At 41.3% G+C, this 20,986-nt stretch overlaps 1 protein-coding gene across 1 annotated transcript in view; it reads left to right on the top strand.

Annotated features, from left to right (window-relative positions):
- The window catches only part of dars1 (aspartyl-tRNA synthetase 1), a 31,778-nt gene that overhangs the window by 1,828 nt on the left and 8,964 nt on the right, over positions 1–20,986 (top strand). Inside the window, exons 2-10 of the mRNA XM_080478081.1 lie at positions 1,007–1,109; positions 3,781–3,810; positions 4,170–4,227; positions 6,102–6,194; positions 7,415–7,517; positions 12,988–13,090; positions 14,249–14,329; positions 17,783–17,842; positions 20,849–20,960. Coding sequence (XP_080334207.1) covers positions 1,007–1,109; positions 3,781–3,810; positions 4,170–4,227; positions 6,102–6,194; positions 7,415–7,517; positions 12,988–13,090; positions 14,249–14,329; positions 17,783–17,842; positions 20,849–20,960 — 743 coding nt within the window. The remainder of the gene's footprint in view (positions 1–1,006; positions 1,110–3,780; positions 3,811–4,169; positions 4,228–6,101; positions 6,195–7,414; positions 7,518–12,987; positions 13,091–14,248; positions 14,330–17,782; positions 17,843–20,848; positions 20,961–20,986) is intronic.

Below are 20,986 nucleotides of genomic sequence, written 5' to 3'. Positions count from 1 at the left end.
GAACTTTGTTACAGTTGAGGGGGAGGTTCAAATTTGGTGTGAATTCCTACTGTGGAAGTCATAATATGGAGTAATTTTGGTGTTATATTGCTATTCATAGTTGCCCTTTGGTCCATGTAATTTCCTGTGGCTGAAAATGAGCTTCCTCCAGGTCTAGACACCTGGCCTCGCCTCAGAAACCGAGCAGCACTCAGCCATTCACATGGAGTTCCACACTTAGTAGGAGTTGATTGCGATGTACAAAGTTCCAACTGTTTATAGGCTTTCATGTATGATCTGCTGCTTTATTGCTGTTTCATTTATATCGCCTTTTGGCCTTTAATCAGTTATCCACTGACACTGCCCTGCTGTGCTGATGTTCGTTAACATACTTCCATTTGACACTTTGAGTTTCAATGTCACCATTTCTGTTGATCTACTTTTATGTTAACTTCGAGAATCAAAATAACGTGAAAAATCAGTTACATCTTTTAGCTTGGGTATCGATCTGTTACATCTAGATAGAAGTGGAGAGTTTCTCAGTTGCCCCTGTTGCTGCAACAAATCAAATTTTATTACGGGCAAATCTGACATGCTTATCAGCATTCTGCTGCACTGAGTTGTGGTTGTATCAGTTAAGAAATAAAAACCTTCACTTTCCGATAAGACACAATGTTATCATAATGGGATAATCTACTCTTCACAAATGCTTTAATGGATTAGAAAGTGTTGGTCAGACCGTTGTCTTCTTTGAGCCTGCAGTGTTTATCTATCTAGCTAATCTGACCCTCGGACATCGCTGCTTTTAGCTGCTCTCCAGACTCCCATTGCTCCATTCACACAGGCTACAGCTGTTTTTGTTTGGGACAACAATGGGATTAAACGTAGAGCAGACTTAAAAGCCAGAGTCGGTGATGGCTCAGAATTAATTTTCCCAGGCAGTCAACTACTTCCTTGTGGGATGCAGGAGGGATGGGAGGTGGAAGCTGACTTAAATGTTTATGTAGTGTGTTTCTTCCTGTTTCAGGGCGACGGAGGAGGAGCAGCAGGCTCAGTCAAAGAAAGCTCTGAAGAAACAGCAGAAGGAAGCAGAGAAAGCTGCAAAGAAGGCTGAGAAACAAGCCAAACAGGTCTTGTTTTTTACTTTTTTTGTCTTACATCCGCTTTCCCCTCTTTTTATTTTATTTTTTTTCACAGCTGGTAAAAGCCTGTGACGTGACGATCTGCTGGGCATTGTGGGTCCAGCGGTGTTGGTTCGTCGACGGGGGGGCCAGGGTGTCCATTGTTTAAGTATTCCTGTCCTTTTGGCCGTGTTTATGTCTACCCAAACAAAGTGCTATTTTCTTCAACACAGAGGGCAACACTCCTTGACATTCTTTAAAAACAATTTAGCACGGTGGAGGTCGTGCCGTGAAGTTTAATGAATGAATGAGTTGGATCATAAACTCCCTAACCCAGACATCCTGCACTCTGTTGATCAGCAAATTACACCTACAGTCTTTATTGGTCCTCAGCCAGGTTCCCTCATATTACAAAGGTTTCAGATGTCTTTGTGGGCTTCAGTGTGCCTTGCAGACTTTACACAAGTTGGAAAAGACGCGTGTAGGCATGCAGATTGAGAATGTTTCTTTATATCCACCAAAACATGTGTATCAGTTACGGTTGCCAACATAGCTGTGTAATTATCCCAGTAACTAATGAAGCCCTTCATTTGTTTGTACCTTCCACAGCTCATCAGATGACATTATTTCATCTGTGGACTGGGTCTTTGTGACATTGATGAAATTTGATAGACTTACAAAAGTAGTGTCTTTCTTTACACAAAATCAGGCCTATACAACTAATTCATATGAGAGTTTCTCATTATCAATGGAGAAATGGCCTGCATGTATACAAAGATGTAGGGGTTCTGGTGTTGCGTAATGATTCAGATCTAACAATTGTAGGCATTGAATACGTCTGGAAGATGACGTTGTTGCATCCATCCACCAACGTAGGGCCACACGGGGCTGGCTTTGGGGGAAAGGTGGGGCACACCCCGTAGAGGTCACCTGTCCATCACAATGCTCGCACACACGCAAACTTTCCACAGAAAGCGCACTAAGCTCTGGGATCTTCTCGCTGTGAGGAGAGTGCTTAATATGACCTTTCAACTTCCTTACTTTGAGTTTTCATGATCCGGATCAGAGATTGTGTCGCAGCAGCTCTTAGTTCCTGGAGCTGAGTGCTCACTGATGCTTTTCATTCCCCAGCTGCTCCATGACTTCGGGGCTCAGCTGCTGCATATGCTGAAAAAAATGCTCAGTTTTCTGTTTCACTGTTAAATCTGCCAGAAAAGAATGGAATGCCCTCCTGCAAAACGAAAGAATAATGTGAACTGAAAGCTGCTGGAAATATTTGGACTTAATAATACACTGTAGACCGACTCCAGCAGACGACATGACAGCTCACATCGTCATACACTGTGAACACCTCGTACTGGATTAGAAGCAGCTTGGATTGAAGAAGTCTCCACTTTTACTCCACAATGATTTTCTAATGAAATGCAACATTTACTGAGCAAGGGTTAAGTTTTTCCTCTTTCATATTAGAAAATATAGAAGATTCTAATTATGGGTATGTTTCCAGTGAAATAGTAACTGAGACTTTTGTGTGTGGAGTTTGCGTGTATTTCTTGTCCGTGGGTTTTCTGCTTACAGTGCAAAACATCCATTTGAGCTTAATCTGTGGCTTTAAATAGCCGGTAGGTCTGAATGGGAGTGTACGGTTGTATTTCCCTGTGATAGACCGGTGACCTGGCCAGGGTGTACCTTCCCTTGGCTTCTAGTCTACTGGGATGAGCTCTAACCCCTTCTGACCCTGAAATGTATAAAGTGCTATAGCAGAGCGGAAGAGGGACAGCTCTTCAGATGTGTCATCTAGTTTGGCAGCCTGAGCGATGCTGTGTCACGACTCAAGTAGTTTTCAGCGGTGAAAGCAGCAACCAATCTCTCTGAATTCATCCAGTCAGCATTTCTATTGAAGAATCAGGTGCTGTCACCGTGTAATCCACTGGCTATCGCTGCTCATGTCAGTGTGGTGCAGTGCACACTGCCCTGAGGGAGACCTCAAAGCAGAGTTGAATGTTTATTGAGTGACTGTTAGCCGGGTTATTTTCTGTTGTGCACTTTTCACTGCTATCACTTGTCACTTCTGTGGGAGCGATGTGGCTGGGTTGCTCCGTGGCTGTAGCGGGTCTGTCTTCACTGGATCATAGGCTGCAATATCATCCATCATGTGACTGGATTATCATATCGAGGATGGGTGATTCCAATTCACTCCACCGCCACCAGCCATTTCCAGACACCAATATCAATTTGCATAGAAAATGGAACTGTAACTTTGCCAAGACTCGATCTCGTCATACTCTGGAAGTCATTTGCCTGGAAGTGAGTGTGCAGATAAAGAATATCTGTCCACTTACGCTGCTCCCATTACAAAGCAATATCTCTTGCTGCCATTACTCATTGTGTATGATGCGTTGGAGCAATGTGTGGAAGAGAAAAGCCGTGCATTCCAGGGATCTAAAACTTGGCTGTAGGACCCAGCTATGATTTATTAATTTTATTCAAATTCCTGATGGCAGAAGATGAGAACACAATTTACAAGACTGTTGTAGCAAAACGTTTTAAGTTTCTTTTTTTTTTTTAAGTGGGATGCATTTGAACATTTTTTATTTTTTATTTTAATAGATTGTTCTCTTCTTGTTATTTCCTGGCTGTTGGTGATACCATAAAAATCCCTACCGTCTCTTTGTTTCAGGCCGCTGAACAACAAAGCACGGAGGAGGATGTAAGTATCCTGGAGAGATCACAGTGCTCGTTTTTGTAGTCCAGTTCTGCCTTTCTTTTTCCAGACTTGTTTGTCTTGATTTACCTGCATGTTAAACACGTTGTTTCTGTAACTTGTGACACAGTTTCCTCCTGATTTGGAGGGATAATTGAAATCCATAAGAATTATTTGTTTTAATTGTTGTCTCAGATGTAGACAGACAGAATTTTGTTGAAAACCATATCTGGAAGCGAACATGCGAGTTGGATCATGTGCATAAGCTAGAAGGGAGTGATGTTTGATTTCATGGTTCAACAAATTATCTCAGCTGCTGAGTTGTTGTTGTTTTTTGTTTTTTTTCACCCCCACTCACCCATTAGGACTTTGCCAAGGACCGCTATGGAGTCTCAGCCATGGTGCAGTCCCAGCATAAACTGGGTTAGTATCTTCACTTTCTGCCCCCATCAGCTCAACCAAAAGCATATTTCCTACCACAGTGTACCAGCTCTCTTTGATTTCACTGTTTCCACTGATGGTAGTTTCCACCGGTCTGCTTTACAGTGGCAGTAAACAACAAGTAGCTTTAGTGGGTGAAAGTGTAACGTAACACAATTACAAACATGACAAAACGAACGGCTGCACCCACTCAATTGTGAGGGTGGAAAGCAATGTGATGTGCTGTTTACATGTAGTCTGATTGAATCATTAGCAGGTTAACACCATCTCCTCTGATCTAGTTTTAATTTTAATCCAATGAGGCCAATCTAACATGAATGAAAAGTTCATATGAAGTGATTTTAGTCTGATTGTTCTTTTAATTGGATTTCTTATGGTCTGTCTAACTGTAGCTACTGTCATGATTCTTATGTGAACATTATGCTTAAAGTGTGAAAGTGATGAAACTTAACTCGGCTCTACCCACCATGTCCAGCTTTCTGCAGGTGTGACTTGAAGCTGCAACGTGTGGTAGAAACACAATTGAAGTTTTATTAATATGCGACACTGGAATGTTAAACAGTTTTTCTTTTTCTCTTTGTGTCACATTACATCGACGACCCTGAAAACACAGTTTTTATTGTATGCTTGCTATTTGTTCTCTTTTGCACCTATAGTCTTCAAAGTGTTGGCAGAGTGAAAGACCGCCATGTGTGTAGAAAGATATGTATATATAATATACGTACAGTATATGTACTTCACAAGAATGTACACATTACTTGTGGCAAACTGTAGCAAATGTATAACAGTCAATATGAACACAAATTCTTAATGTTGTTTAAAATGAAAGGTTTTTGTGTCTTCTCTGCACACTGCATAATGATCAGTTTGAAAGAAGCTTAAAAGAAGTATTTATGTTTATCTTGGTGTGTCTTTTGTCTCACAGAATGGCAGCTAATTTAAAAATGGATTTGACAAAAGATTGTTCGCTTGACATTGTGGGTAACATTTAAAGTCGCACATTATGTATACAACATTGAATACACAACAACGCAAATCATTTCCCTCATTGGAAAATATGTGGCACAGAAATCTTTGTACCCGTGCATTTATCAACAACATACATCAGTGTGCAGAGCATTTCTTTGGGAGGATGACATGCTGATCCAGAAGTTCTCGTAGGCCCTACATCTCCCTGACAAACACACCGATTTAACACGATTACAAGTGATAACCATCATTAAGATATGCCTCTGGTGTCATCTCTCGTCACAATTTTAGCGATGTCAGTGATAACGGCAGAAACTAATAGTTTCTGATAACTCCATGACGAATGAGGCAGGCCGACCTGCTGACGTCGTCCATCTGTCTGGATGCTTTTTCAGCTCCAGTGGCAGCAAACAAAGTGGGGCCTCCCTCACCTGCATGCCAAGTAAAGCCATAGGGATGTGTGTGTGGGGGGGGTGTCTCGAGGCTGAAGACTGAAGGCTTTTATGTGGGTTGACGCAGAGTTCCCAGCCAAACGGGCGGCTCTGCTTTCCCTGCCGTAGCCTCGACGTCTGCCTGCTCTGTTGATGTGGAGTAAGCATGACTCTGAGTGATACAGGTGAAACTGGAGTCAATTTGTCATGAAGCCTGCAGAGATTAGTTGACTTGGACAGCTTTCAGCAGGCCTCCTAGTGTGTCCTATTTGTCAGACTTGCCTGTAATTTGAGCATTTTATTGTGCGCAGTCCCACACATGCACATGCTTGTTTATTCACTTTCTTTGCGCCTCTGGGAGTGTGCAGGGAGGAGTAGATGGGGTGGGGGAATCAAAGTTCTTTGAAGTAATAAAATATTGGTGCGTCTGTGTGTTTCTCTGTCTGCATGAGACAGACAGGACATTGGTACGAGTCCAAGATCTCAGCCCCGAGAAAGCCGACCAGCTGATCTGGCTGCGCGCCCGAGTCCACACCAGCCGAGCCAAAGGTGAGATCATCTCCTACCTCCTACCTCCCCCCCTTTCACCTTTTTTTAACCCCTTGCACTTTTTGTTGCAAAACAGACAGCCAAGATTAAGATGCCCCCTCCACTAATCCTCAATGTTCTACCCTGGAAAAAATGAAACATCTGCCCTTGGGCCAGTTTTTATGCAGCGCTCCTTTCTCTTCAGAGATCAAACAGCACGAGCAGCTGGCTCTGACTGTTGGCCGATTTCTTGATGACATCACTCTGCAGCTTCAAATCTAAAAGTGAAACATGCCGGTTTTATTACAATTACAATAAATGTCAACATTTCCCATATAACATTTAGTGTTTTATTGGTCTTCACTTGCACTTTTTCCATTTTTTTTCCCTTACTGCGTATCCTCTTTCAGATTTTTCTTCCCTTTTAATGCATACCCTGTTTTTTTCCATCCTCCGTGTTAAAGTGTGGCAACCTGAGGGTGTTTTTGATATCATTGTCAGACGAGCATGTCACTGACAACTGGAGGATCAGATATCCTCTCCTTGCTGCCGTGAAGCTGCTCTATTTGAATGCAATGAACCCACTGAGCTTTACCTGGTTATTACACCTTTGTATGAAACATCCAACCTGTCCTTTTCTGCTGTGCTGTCTGTCACAGTAGATATAGTCCGAATGACACTGCTGATGGTCTTTGAGCCATTTCCTCTCCAGATAACTTCCAGAGCCAAGAGTCACTTCCTCTCCACTTGTGTCTTCATTCTCTCTGCTCGCTGTAGGATGTCCGTGTGAACTGAATAACATCCTGATTGAGTTTAGGATGAGCTGCATCTGCTGGTGGGATTTTTGGTGTTGCTGTTATCCTCACTACCTTCCTTTTCTCACAGGCAACAAACATCCAAGTACCTGGGTGGTCCAACTATCTGCTACCCTGAGGTTCTGTTTGCTAACTTGTTTACACTCTCCTGAGATGTATTTGTGTGTGTATAGTTTGGGAAGAGAGGGTGATTGCTACCTTCCGATCAAAGAGTTTTCAAAGATGACTCTGTTTGCAAATGTTTGACACCTCACCTGATCATGATGGCTGGAGGAAAGTGTTTTCATCTCCAGTCCCACGTGTCCTTTTTTAACCCAACAATCTGCTTCAGACAGAGTGCCCAAGGTGTTTTTGTGACAAGTTTGTTAATAAGTGTGTCCTAACAGCCCAGCCGATACTATGTGTTGTTGCTTGTTTTGCTTTCAGGGAAGCAGTGCTTCTTGGTTTTGCGTCAGCAGCAGTTCAACGTGCAGGCGCTGGTCGCAGTGGGGGACCGTGCCAGCAAGCAGATGGTCAAGTTTGCTGCAAAGTGAGTACAGAGACCACTCTTCCTGTGAGAGAGGGCAAATAACAATGGTGGGAAAATCCAGGGGCCCTAATCATCTGCTGATCCATTTTCACACATTCTGAGGAAAGCGGAGGGTGTGGAAATCAATCATTTTTCACTTGACGGCAAAAGCAGGCTTTTAAAAGGGTGGAATACGACAGCGTTTTAATGGAGCAGTTCCTGTCTAGATGGTTGATACAGCCGCGTGGATCAGAGGAGGAAGAAATACTTGAGAGCCAAGCATCATTAGTCATGTTTGCAGCCAAATTGTTGCCACTTACTGTTGGTCTTTGAATGGACACGACTATCGGCGGATGTGCACTTTATTAAAAGAAATAATGGAGCTCGAGAGGATACTGTTGACGCTTGAAGCTGACGTTTAGACGCCGTGAAGGGGCTCGTTTGTAAATTAAATTCAAATTGAGCCTCGGATGTAACATATATTTATGAAGCAAAAAAAACCAGTTATTCAGCAGACAAAAATTTTGAGTAGATGGTTAACTCTTCCAGACCGATGACAGGACACCAGATATCCCTGGATCTAAGCAATACAAAGTTTGCTTCAATAAAACTTTCTCTGAGTCTGACAGCAATAGCATGGATATCTCCTGCTATTTTTTTTGTTTGTTATTTGGGTGTTTTGGCGGTGGCGCAGCAGCAGTGTCCTTGCCATGCCTTTCTGTCGACTCCTTCTCTGCCTCCCGAACCGAGTTGGGCGGCAGGTCCATCTCTGTGTAAGGTGAAAGTCAAGTAGCGTTACAGCGAGGCGGAGGTGGTGGCGTCAAATATTTGGATTTCAAAATTAATATCCGGATACCCCTCTAAAAATATTAGGTCCAACATGATATAATCAAGAGGTTTTATTTTTAAAATATACATTTTGGCTTTGAAAACATCTCTATTCCTTTGAGACATCAAGGTTTGTTGGGAAAAACAAGACTTAATGAGAAGTGATGAGTGATGGTGTTAATGTAAACACCTGCCTGAGCCATATGTAAACAAAACTGAGCTACTAAATGTTTGATGACTACCCACTTGTGCATTAATTAGTATTACGCACACACACACTTGCCGTTATCACTATTCATGAACAAAAGCCTGGGAGCTTCTTAGTTTCCCAAAGTAGTGGAGCCCAACACAGAAACACATTTGTTGAGAGTGCAGTCACAGCAGCTCAAATGCAAGTCTTGACCTCAGCTGTGTGATCACACTGACCCCACTACATAACTAGTGTCACAAAGACCCAAGTGTGCCTCAGCTTCTTTAAGATGACCTGCGAAGAATAAGTGAGACGCAGCTGACAGAACAACACGGCACACAGGCTATAAATGGGTTTGCAAACAAACCAAATGCGATGGAAAACTTGACAGGTACAGAGCACTTGCGTCAATGTACAAAAGTGTTATGTTTCATTTGTGGTAGTTCCTCAATCTGGTGGGGAAAGATTGTGTAGATGTGTAAATACATTGCCACTTAAAAACAGAGCAACTGAAAGTGATGACACAAAATTGCTTAGGCAACTGAGTATTACATCAAAATGAAAAAGCAAAGTCGCGTTGTAATGGCTAACCCTGAGGGTTTCTTAACGTTGCTACCCTGCTCTGTGCTTTTGCTGTTTTTCCCTTTTGAACCATTGAGACAGAGTCTCCGTGGCTTTCTGCCGGACTCCTCATCTCACACACTTTATGTGATGATTGACGAGCTGAGTGAGATCCAGGATTACAAGGAAATCCTCTTATTATGGTGCTGAGGATGGGGATGACATTGTGGGGAGGTTTTTTCTTTCATGTATTGTATGTCCAAGTCGTCTTCTGCTCACTTGTTTGGTTTAATTAAGTGATCTTCTGGATTTGTGTCGCTCAAGTACCTCAGGAGTGTTGAATGTCAAGTAGCTAAGCACTGTGGCGGAGCCGCTCTCAGACAGACAACAGTCTGACCTGTTGGCTGGCTATTTGTTAATGTGCATTTAAACACGTTAACTCAGATGCAGCTGGTTTACGTCATTGTGGGGCTGTTTTTTGCTCAGGTTTTGACATGATTTCTCGGTGGACTTCCTTTCTTGGGATCAGTTGTCGCAGGTTTGTGTCCTGCTGTGGTCATAAGATTCTCCAGGTTTTATCCTTAATCAGACACACTTAATGTAGCAAGTAATGCAGTTTATTTTGGTGTTCCTGATGCAGGATATTATCTCGAACTTGACTTTGGTGAGCAATAAGTACTTATCAAATATATAGGCTGCAGTCCATATGACTGTCGATTTTGTTGGGAGAAATTGTGCAGGCTCAAAAATCAAAAGCACTCCTAGAGCACACACTGTAACTTTTCTTCTTCTCGTTTATAGAGTGTGTTAAAATTTCATCAAATGCATTTTTGCAATATTTTACATACAAAACATCGCAACAATAATTCATCTATTTTTACTAAGAATTTGTTTTGAAAAGTACACACTAGTGCTGAGGTCTATCAGTGCAATGTGTCATAACAAGCAAAATTCAAAGGCTAAAAACTTGAATCAGATAAAACCGATTTCAAACGGTCATCTTGGGGGCATAATTACTGTTACTGTCACAATACTATCACATGTAGAAGGAATAACATGTTCTTACCTTAATGTCTTATGTGTTGTTTTGCCTCTACATGTCTGCCAAGCTTCTGTTTTCAACCTTTATCTGTGCGGATATGAACACTTTAATAACTCCTATTAAAAGTAACTGTCTTATCAGCCGTATTTACACGTTTAAAGGGGAATTGAGGAGGAAAGTCATATTAACAACATTCGGTCAAATATCAGTTGTAATTGCTGTAATGTATTTTAAGGTAAGAAATATCAAATCCCATACTTCAATAACAAACATATAGTTGTTTTTATTGAAGACGCAACCAGAAGTCTTGTATATCCCTGTGGTAGAATTGCTTTTCCAGAATTTAACCCGAAAACATTTTTTGGGCTCTCACAATGATCAAAGATTCCCACCCTTGTCATAAAGCATCAAACAAAAAATTTTTTCTGGTTGAGACATGTAAGTCACAGGATTAATTTCCTGACTGTCCAGCAGAAAGTGTATTTGGTTGAAAATCTTGCAGAATGATAGGCTGACTTGATATCCGTGTATTGTTTGTTCTAGTTTATATTTGTGGCTTCTGAAAGCTGGTTGAGTGAGTATGTCTGCCCTGTTTTTATGGGTAATTCCTATCTCATCTTTGGCAGGACTTGTTTTTTTTTTTTCCTAATGTTACCGGGGATATGTTAATGATGAAATGGGCAGATTCTCGGCTCTCTGCAACATCACCATGAGTCTGTGTGCAGACTCAAAGGAATTTAAGGGATTGTAGTTGTAATAAAATTTCCAATATTACCACTGTTCTTACAATATTTAAACCAGTTTGTGGCTTTGGGTCTTTCTGCGAGGAGTTCCACGTTACCTCGGTGGGAATGTGCGTTTCGATAACAAAGTTTAAAGCTGATTTGTGACTCATGTTTAGTTAGTGTGTGTGTGTAGCAACTTTCTTCCTGTGTTGGCTGTGTGATTGAATGATGACCTGTCCTCAGTCTCGGTGTACTCTGCCTTCGACCACTGTAAGCTGAGTACGACTTCAGCCCCCTGCCACCATAAGTTGGCTAAAAATGCTAAAGAAGAGGGATGGATCAAGCCAGCAAAGTGGCAAAACTGATCTGGCTCACAGACACATGTCGTCTCCCTTGTGATGCTCTCAAATCTCAGTCTTGTTTTTTTATCTATTTCTCTGTCCGTTTCCACCACAGTTTGTGCTCAGTGTTTCCGTCACTCTCTGGGCCCTGCAGCGAAGGTTATTAACGTGGGGATTTATTTATCTAACTGATCTCTGACTAGACGGGAAGGACTACAGTGGCAGCTGTCGTGGGGCTGAAGGGACAGCAGAACCCCGGCGTTCACTCCCTCATTACTGTGTTTTAATGAGCAGGAGAGAAGGATTACAGCAGCTTTCCCATCTGGTTTAGAGCTGTATGACGGTAGGCACCACTCCCCACATCTCCGATGATTGCCTTTGGTTTCATTCGAGAGCCGGTGAAGTGAAAACAGTGCATTGTTTTGAAAAATTACAAAATTAAGAGCAAGTCCTCCTAATTAACTGTAGTTTACTTTCCCTTGTATGTATTATGGGGAAATTCTCACCCTCGCTCTCAGCCTCAGTGTTTCTGTTGTAGAGCTTGGGTACTTCCCAAGAGCCGCAGTATGATGCAAGTTCTCTCAAAGCTCGCAAATCCCCCTGCAGCTCTGCTGCTTCTGTTTATTTACTTCTTGTCCTTTGTGGCTGATATAAAGTTATTAAGCCAATCTGAGCTGCACAGTTATGCACCTTACTGTAATCTGCCCTGAAATTGCATGGTACCACTTTAATTGCCAAACAGTTTCATAGAGAGTTGGACCCAGATAGGACCCCTGTAACAATGTGATCCCATCACAGCAGTGTTTTTCTGAAGACCGGAACTTATCTAAGTGAGCACTTCTTTTTTTTTTAATTTTTTTTTTTAACTCTGTGGTGAGAGTAAACGTTTGATGAATTTTAACCCTTTTAAGTCTGAATCTTTCCTGTGCTTGTGGCTTTGTAATAGTCAGAAAATGTGTAGTGAGTCTTTCTATCTCTTTTTCCAAGAAATGTTCAATATCTGACAGTTCTTCAGGCTTACTGTGTGTTTTTATAGCAAGATGCTCATGTTACAAATATATGACATGCTTGTAAATCTCGTCTGCAATTGGACAGTCATATTGAGTCAGTCCTCCTGTATTTCTCTCATAAAATGTCCTTTATGGTTCTACAGTGACAGAATAGGAATATAAAAGTAAAAAGTAACAATAATTGTGAGTCATCCATCTTATATACAGCTTTCTCCAATTCAGGGTCGCTGGGAGCTAAAGTCAATCCCAGCTGACAGTGGGTGGATGCAGGGTACACCCTGGACAGGTCGCCAGGCCGTCACGGGGAAAAACCGGGAGATAAACACACGATCAATCACTTTCAAACCTATAGGCAATTTAGACTCATAGATTAACCTCTTTGTTTTTGGACTATGGGAGGAAACCAGAGTATCTGGAGAAAACCCACACATAAAGGCCCCAAACCTGGAGTTGAACGGGTCATTGTCTCACTGTGAGGCCAGAGTGGTAACCACTATATCAATGTGCAGCCTATTATTAAGGGCACAATTCATGTGGCATATCAACTAGCCCTCCTGTCCTTGTCAGAAAATGTCATTGTCGTAGTTACATTTTATGGGGTGATCATGAAAGAAAAAAAAAAAAAAAGAAGCAGGACTTGGTCAAAAATGGCACAGTCATGCCCCTCACTGTCTCCTTCACACTGCACCATGGAAAAAGCTTATCTGCAAATGTGGGTTCATTCTAGTTTAGATGAGTTTGTTTTATAAGTGAAGTGCTTTGTTTGAACTCTCCCTCTTGACTCCCTCTGCCAGCATCACGAAGGAGAGCATCGTCGACGTGGAGGCAGTGGTGAGAAAAGTGGAGCAGAAGATTGAGAGCTGTTCCCAGCAGGACGTGGAGCTTCACATCGAGAGGGTTGGCACGCTTTTACTTGTTCTCTTACACGTTTAAACATAAGACTGTGTATTACAATAATGCACTCAGACCGGAGCTTTCGGTTTTCATATTAGTCGAGCAGCTTCTGAAACACCTCACACAGGAAGCACACAGGTGTCATGTGTAGGTACAGTACATTGTAGCAGATTCAGGAAAGTGTGAAGAAAAAAGCTGCAAAGGGTGACAAAGAAAAAAAAAATCCTGTCATGAGATGTGTTTGTGTTCTCTTCATTTTCTCAGTATTTCTTTTGCAAGAAAGGTGTTTTTCTTGGAATAGGTTGTTAGAGTTTAGGAGTGCAGTTCAAAAAAACAAAAACAAAAAACCACAACTTTGTTTGATTCATCAAAGTATGTGTAAATCAATGTGCTGGTTGGATTATTTTATTAAAGATATGAAAATAAACATCTATGTGTTGGAGTATAGATTCTGCTTTTGACTTTTGAGTTTGCTGCTTTTAAATAAAAATGATCTGCTTGAACGAGTGATTGCACAGACCTCATGTTGCGAAATGTTGGCCGTGACAAAAAGTTGACTGATTTGGTTAATTTGCGAACATTGCACATTGTATTTTTTTTATAATGTTAAGCTTTACCATTTACATGCTGATATTTAACTTTAGTTTATTCTATTTAGTATTTAGCTATTCAATATTTGAATATTTTATTGTATTTACTGTAAATTAGTACTATTTGAAGCGGCACTGTCGAGGATTTTCCCCCTAGGATTGAAATAGATTTTCTATTCTGATCTGCTCCATAAAATCTATAAAAAAAAATATGACTATACATCATTCTTGTTTCTTATTGGAGGCACACCTGTCTAGAACTTTTGCACAGAAATGAACGCAGTCCCTTTGGAACTCTTAACCCTACAGTGCGTACTTTCAGCGGCACTTGCTGCAGTTGGCACTGTGCTTGCGCAGATAGTATAACGTAGGTTGTTTCTGTGTTGTTGCTAACCGTCATGTGCCTCTAACGGCTTTATCAAATTCTCAGGTTCTCACACAGACGAGGTTTGAACAGAGGGGAGTTCTCTGTTTCACTTTGACGCTCTGCCTGTGCGTAAAGTTCTGGTACTTCCCCACGTCTAAGCAGCCCTAATGGAAACATTGGCTTGTTGTTTTCTTCCCTTCTCAGATTTTTGTCATCAGCCAAGCTGAGGCTCGTCTTCCTCTGCAGCTGGAGGATGCTGTCAGGCCTGATGGAGACGGAGAGGAGGTGAGTCAAGGGAGAGCGCGCAAGCAAACATTCTTCACCCAGCATCATCATGACAGGAAACACTCCAGCCTTGGTTTTCTTTTTTGTTTTTTTGTCCTGCACAGAAATGCAAATGGTCCATTGATTCAGCCATTTGTTTCCATGAACCCATGCTCAGCACTTGAGGATTCAGTGTGTGATTAAAGTCCTGATAAGCATGCACCATTCAACATTCGGGCAGCTTAGACATTCATCAGCAAGCCCAAAACAACTGTAGTCCCCACACTCCTCTTCACTTAAAAAAAAATCTGACACTAAGCTGTTTTTAGATATACTGGTCCATTCATTAGGGATGTTTTCCATGCTTGTGTTACAAATGCTAAAGTCCAAAGAGAAAAAGAAACGAAACAACTATTTTAGATTTCCTCACTCTACAGTGGTATATTTTAGGAACTCGATCAAATAATGTCAAAGGCCCCGGTTTAACAATAACCAATACATAATTATTTCTGTAAAATAACATGCTTAAATTTTCAGAGTGTGTGTTCCGGATTTGTTTGAAACCTACCTGAAGCTGGTGCTGCTGTTTTGTGCGGAAGAGACACCTGCACCTTCATCACAGTAATCAGTGAGAAGCACCAGATACAACCAAACAATGCTATCAGCTGCAGATGGAGGCGACAGCCTCGAGGGCACAATGAGTCAATTTTTGCACATTAGCACAGATCTCAACAACAACAAAATAAAATTGTTCCGTTTCAGGTCAAAAACAGAAAAGGTTTTTTTTTTGTTAAACTTTAATGCGTTCTTTAACAGACATGACTAATGAACATAGTTCCCATATCCAAGTATTAAGATGGCATTTTCAGTTTATAAAATGGCAATTTTCTGACTAAAGTTGCTTTCACTGATTCGGCAACCCACTAATTCTATTCAGTGTTAGTTGTTGTGAGATTAGTGTGTTTGATTGGCTTGGCGAACAGGGTCAGCTGACCTGTCCATCCTCCACGGCTGGTAATGGGTCAGACTTTTGATGGCTGCTCTATGAACAATAGTTAAAATTGACACAACTCTTATCACATTGTTAAAACATCATTATATTATATCTGAAACTGTCGTCAATAGATATGACATTTTTCGATGCTATTCAGGCACTGCTGCTGCAGCGTGTCATTTGTGATTTCAAACCAGGTCAGCCGTTAATGTGAAACTGTGAAAAGCCCACAGACCCTGACCCGTTTCAAATGTCTGCTCAATGGGTCAGTTTCAGAATGTGAATGTTTTCAGAGGCTGAGCAGGTGGATGGGCTCCAGCATCTTTGACGTCACGCATTTGGATCATGTTGTGGTCATACTTGGGATAACCTGCATCTAGTTTGAAAGCAGCCTGAGATTCACTTTTTAAACACTCATGTCTGCTCATTTGTTGCTCATCAGGGTTTAGATGGCAGCAATCACACTTCCACAAATGGACCATACTACAAAAGCACTCGTGCCAGAGTTTGTTTCAATTTAAGCTGCCAAGTCTGAAAATAGCCCTCAACTCACAGTGTGTGTAGATAGGTTTGTTTGCACCATAAAATATCAGTGGAATAAATGATAATTAACACTCCCAGCTTGTCTTAATCATCAGTGTCAAATTATTAAAGCATATTGATGCAGTGAACTAACTTTACCCTTACAAGTGAAGCTGTTTTTCCAGTGAAAAGACTAAAGATTTGTGTTTTTGGCAGAATCAAAGATTGGGTAATTAAACCTAATCACCTTGTTTGACTCGCCCTTCTTCATGCAAATGGTGATTTCATCACACAGTGATTACAAGAGCCAGCAGCCAGCGTTTGGGGACTTCTCTGAATTCCAATTAAGGAATGGTGCATCGATGCTGAATCATTTTTAGAGTATCATGATGCATTTAAAAAGCCATTCTTTCTCTCAGCCACGGTTTATGTGGTTAATAATGGTTGTTAAAACTTTGAGGCTGCTGTTGTGGGTTGTAAATCGCTTTCTAAATGCAATACTGCTCACAGCAGTTGTTTGTATGTTGATTGAATTTAAGACAGATTATTCCTTTTAAATGTGTTTTTGTAAATTATGTCTCGTTATTTATTGCTTGCAACTCAGTATCTATTAAATAACTATAGATCTGCACAAATCCAGTGGAGAGGAGTCTGCCTGGTTGAAGTGGGTTCGCCGCAGCCTCTCAAAATGCTCTGACAATTTCATGTCTTTGAAACAGGTGCTTTGCTCTTATGGCAAAGCTGTAACATTTCATTAAACACAATAGCTGCAGGGTCTAAATCTAGAGTCTGGGGCTATATTTTAAACTCTGAAAAGGGTGTTGTACTTCCAAAAGGTTCAGAATTTGTGGACAGGATAGACACTGGTGAAGATAGTTATTGGATGAGTTGTTGTCTCATCCACCTTATTCAGAAAACTTAGACTTTTTTTATAGACTGTTTATTTATTGCCAATCTAGATTATTTCTGGTGTTTCATATTCGCCTTGCATCTAGAGCTCATCTTGGCAAACTATTTACGTTGCAATTAAATGATTAAAGCGTCATAAACCGCTCAGCCTGATCATCCACCTAAATGTTGCTTGTATTATTGGTGCAAACAGATGCATATATATTGAATTGTCATATACCGGTGGCTATTGTTTTCCTTTTAGCTGTTTATCAATTCTATGTAATAACACACTGATTTATCGCCATATCATTTGTGCGCACCACACCGAAGGCATCTGAGTTCCAATCGCTGTTTATCCAACAGTCGTCTGCAGCGGACCAGGTGTTTTCTTGTTGCGATTCGACATGTCAGTCGCACGCTTGTAGCAGCACCTGCCTTCCCCAGAGACAGCCGTCCCAAACGCCTATCTGACTGTCCGCCCAGCGAACAGTTTGTGGCCCTGCACGAGGCAGTTTGGAGCAGGATGTGGCGACACAGACTATTAGCTCAAAGCCCTGTGGGTCCTCTAAAGAAGCCTGACATGCATGACCCTGGAAGCAGTGGCTCCCCCTGTGATGAAACATTTACTTTTTCCAGTTTGTTTCTTTTCTCCGTCCTCACTCTGTTGTCTCACACCAGATGTATTTTATTACCGTTGACCCTGTAATAGTTACAGCTTTGGGGGACTGAATGTTCCTCTCATCGTAGGTGTTTAAGCTGTGTGAGGATGGCAGTTGTGCGGCGCTCAGTGTTTTATTCCAGAAATTAACACGAACCTATAGGGAGGTTTTACAGACTAATAGCTTTTTAATCCTTAAACTTGCCCTTGATAATTTTTTCAGATATTTTTATATTTATGGGGTTTAAAAAAAACACATTAAAAAAAACAACCCTCTAAAATAGGAACATTTGACCTCCTACTTCCACTGCAATGTACTGGGCAGTTATGTTGTTGAATAATTCATAGCCCGAGGGTCTATTGGTGATGTGATAATGCTTGTTTTTTTTTTTTGTTTGTTTGCCCTTAGGAAGGCAGAGCCACAGTAAACCAGGACACCAAGCTGGACAACAGGGTGATTGATCTCAGGGTAAGTTGCTATGAGAGCTGATGAAAGCCAAGTGGGGAAAAACAAAGTGATTACTTGTCAAAGCCTGCATTTTGTTTCGTTGAATCAAATCTCCCAAGTGAGGTGTTGTGAAGATATTAGGGGGGGTGCATTTGTTCTGTACATGCCCTTTTCACAGCTTGTTTTTTTTTTTTTTTTTTTCATTCCTTTATTAAAAAGGTAGATTTTTATCTTTTTCAATTTTACAAACAACTTCCTAAGCAGCAACAACATTATATCTAGTGAATGAATGCAGCCCTGTTTTTTTTTTTTGTTTTTTTACGTTGCATTTACAAAAAGTTCAACAATGTCAAAGAAAACTGCTACACGTCTTTGACTTCAAAGCGGAAACCCTCATGAGCGTGCGCAAGCAGTGAGAGTGCAAACTGCTGCTCCTCTAGAGTAAAAGAGATACTCTGTGATTTAGTGGGCTGGTGCTATGAATCTGGTGTGGTGTGGGAGACGTGCTAAACCTATGCGAGCAGCAGAAGACGGCGAGCCACTGAGTGTCTCATTGTTTTGATATGTGCCTCCCACATGGATGGTGCGGCGGGCAGGAAGGCACAGACACCACAGCACACACACACACACACACACACACACACACACACACACACACACACACACACACACACACACACACACACACACACACACACACACACACACACACACACACACACACACACACACACACACACACACACACACACACACACACACACACACACACACACACACACCAACACCTGTTTCTGTAACGCAGTGCACTTTGAGCTCATAGACTCGAGCCTGTCATCAGTTTTTCACTTAAGAGCCTCGTGTAGCTATAAAGCGGTTCCCACACTGGCAGACAGGCACTCCAAAAGGGAACTATAAACCCCTCCTGTAATAATTTAGTTCCTATGAAACTCCCTTTGTAACCTCACTGTCCTTTAAACACAAGGAGTGTCTCACAAAAATACAGTGGAAAAGTTTTTCTGAGTCGATCTAGGATTGCAAGCTGGGTGTTGTTTTGTTTTTCTGTTTTTTGTGTCCCACAATGCAGGTCAAGCAGTAATGCAGAAACTGGAAATGTAATACAAAAACGATATGGCTGGTAGTAAGTGTAGTAATGTAAATAAAAACACAGTGTTTCATTCACAACGGAACTTGGAATATACATCCGAGGTTTAGAGCGTTGTATTTTACAAGCTTTCTTTTATAGCTATCTTCAAATGTAAAGCACATCCTGGGCGAGTCACCCGTCCATCAGAAGACGGTAACACACACTCAAATTCATACTTGGGGGCAATTTAACGTCACAAGTTAACCTAAAGTAAATGTTTTTGGATTGTGAGGGAAAACTTATGCATGCATAGGAATAACATACTTACAGTTTCCTAAGTGTAACACAGACTTCAAACAGAAAGCGGTGTTATTGAATTGACTGATCATTGATTATTGGCGGCAGAGTGTAATTGTGACGGGTGATGCTCTTGACGCCACAAAAAAAAAAAACAAGTTCACAAAGAGTAATAGAATTAATGTTATTGCAGCAGCTCGATTGTCTTCTGTGTACATTTTTTGAAAGTTTAAACCGTAATGAAATTATTGGTTATGAGTGTATATCAATACTTGTTAGATAGTTTCAATTACATTTTTCCAATTTTATTTCTTCATTTGTCCCTGGGGTGCAAGCAAACAAGCAGATTTATGGGAAGCATAAAACATACATTTATTTATATATATATATATATATATGAGAATACAAATATATAATAGTCTACAGCAAGAGGTAGTTTTATCTTAAGTTTATACTTGTACACAGGGAGATGAAAGGTTTCAAAATGACTTTGAATAAGTTTTCTTACAGTTTTAATGTTGTGCTAATACTGTATACAGTATATAAGTAATTTCCGCCCAGAATCTTTCCGTAAGAATATACTTACAAAAATTTAAAATTGAAACTCGTATACAACCATGTTTTCTGTGAACACCCCCCAATCTAACATTTGTTTGCAAAAATGTCGATACACGATTAAGCCCCGAGCAGATATTTATACTTTCATTTGTGGCTTTGCAGCCTCCATGTGGTAGCTCATCACCACAACTGGGTTTCAAACAGGCACAAGTTGCCACTTCAGCGGTGCGTCAGATTCACATATATGTTTCTTGGCCCCTCAACATCAGAAGAAACCTCGGTTTCAGGATGCGGGGTGCTACCCACCCACCTACAAGCACATCGACTCACTGCAGACTTGGTGTAAACAGGAAGCACAGTCTTCATTTTTGAATGTTGTCTTGCACAATCTAGTTCTTTAGGTTTTTGTCCCGAGTAGTAGCAATGGCTATAGCCCCACATGTGATGTGACTACTTGGTTTGGTTCACTGCTCGTAAACATATTTTATCTCTTTTTTTGCTTAAGTATCAGATCCACTCAGACAGCCCTGAAGCATTGTCTGCAGATTAATGAGTCTGCCATTATTGAGACACGATCACCTTGCTTTCAGAACTGAACAGGCGGGAGGATTGGGAAAGTGGGGGTGGAATGAAACCTTTTAATTAACAGGCATTTAATGGAGGAAGCCCTGTTATCATGATCATTTCTAATGACTAGAATTGAAAGCCAGATGATCTCAACTGGAGAAAACATGTGGTCATTCAAGATGAGTCATGGAGTTTTTGGGGCGTTTTGACGTGTTCCGTCGCCCAACTGTTGCACTCTCTGGGTCGTTCGGGGTTCAGTTTTATGCTGTAATCCTTTTATTCTCTTTGAGTTGTTTTACTGCCTGTCATGATGTCAGTATTAACGTCGATGATTATAAGTTTAAAGTTCCCGCTGTTCTCGCTGGCTTTGACTATATCCTGCACCTGCCTGCAAAATAATTGAAGATAAAAGGTGCATAAAGCATAAACGCAGTGTTTTGTTTGCACATTCGTTGTATCTCATGACTCGCATAATGTTCTAATGGCCCTCTGTGTCTATTTGTGTGTGTGTCCAATAGACAACCACCAGCCAGGCCATCTTTCGCCTGCAGTCCGGAGTGTGCCAGCTCTTCAGGGATACCCTTACCCACAAGGGCTTTGTGGAGATCCAGACCCCAAAAATAATCTCAGGTGAGAGCATACTGTCTGTCTCATGG

Source organism: Lipophrys pholis, assembly GCF_963383615.2.
Source record: "Lipophrys pholis genome assembly, chromosome: 13".
NCBI classification, from domain to species: Eukaryota; Metazoa; Chordata; class Actinopteri; order Blenniiformes; family Blenniidae; genus Lipophrys; species Lipophrys pholis.
The sequence above is the reverse complement of the archived record's forward strand: the minus strand, read 5'-3'. Positions and strand labels throughout refer to the sequence as shown.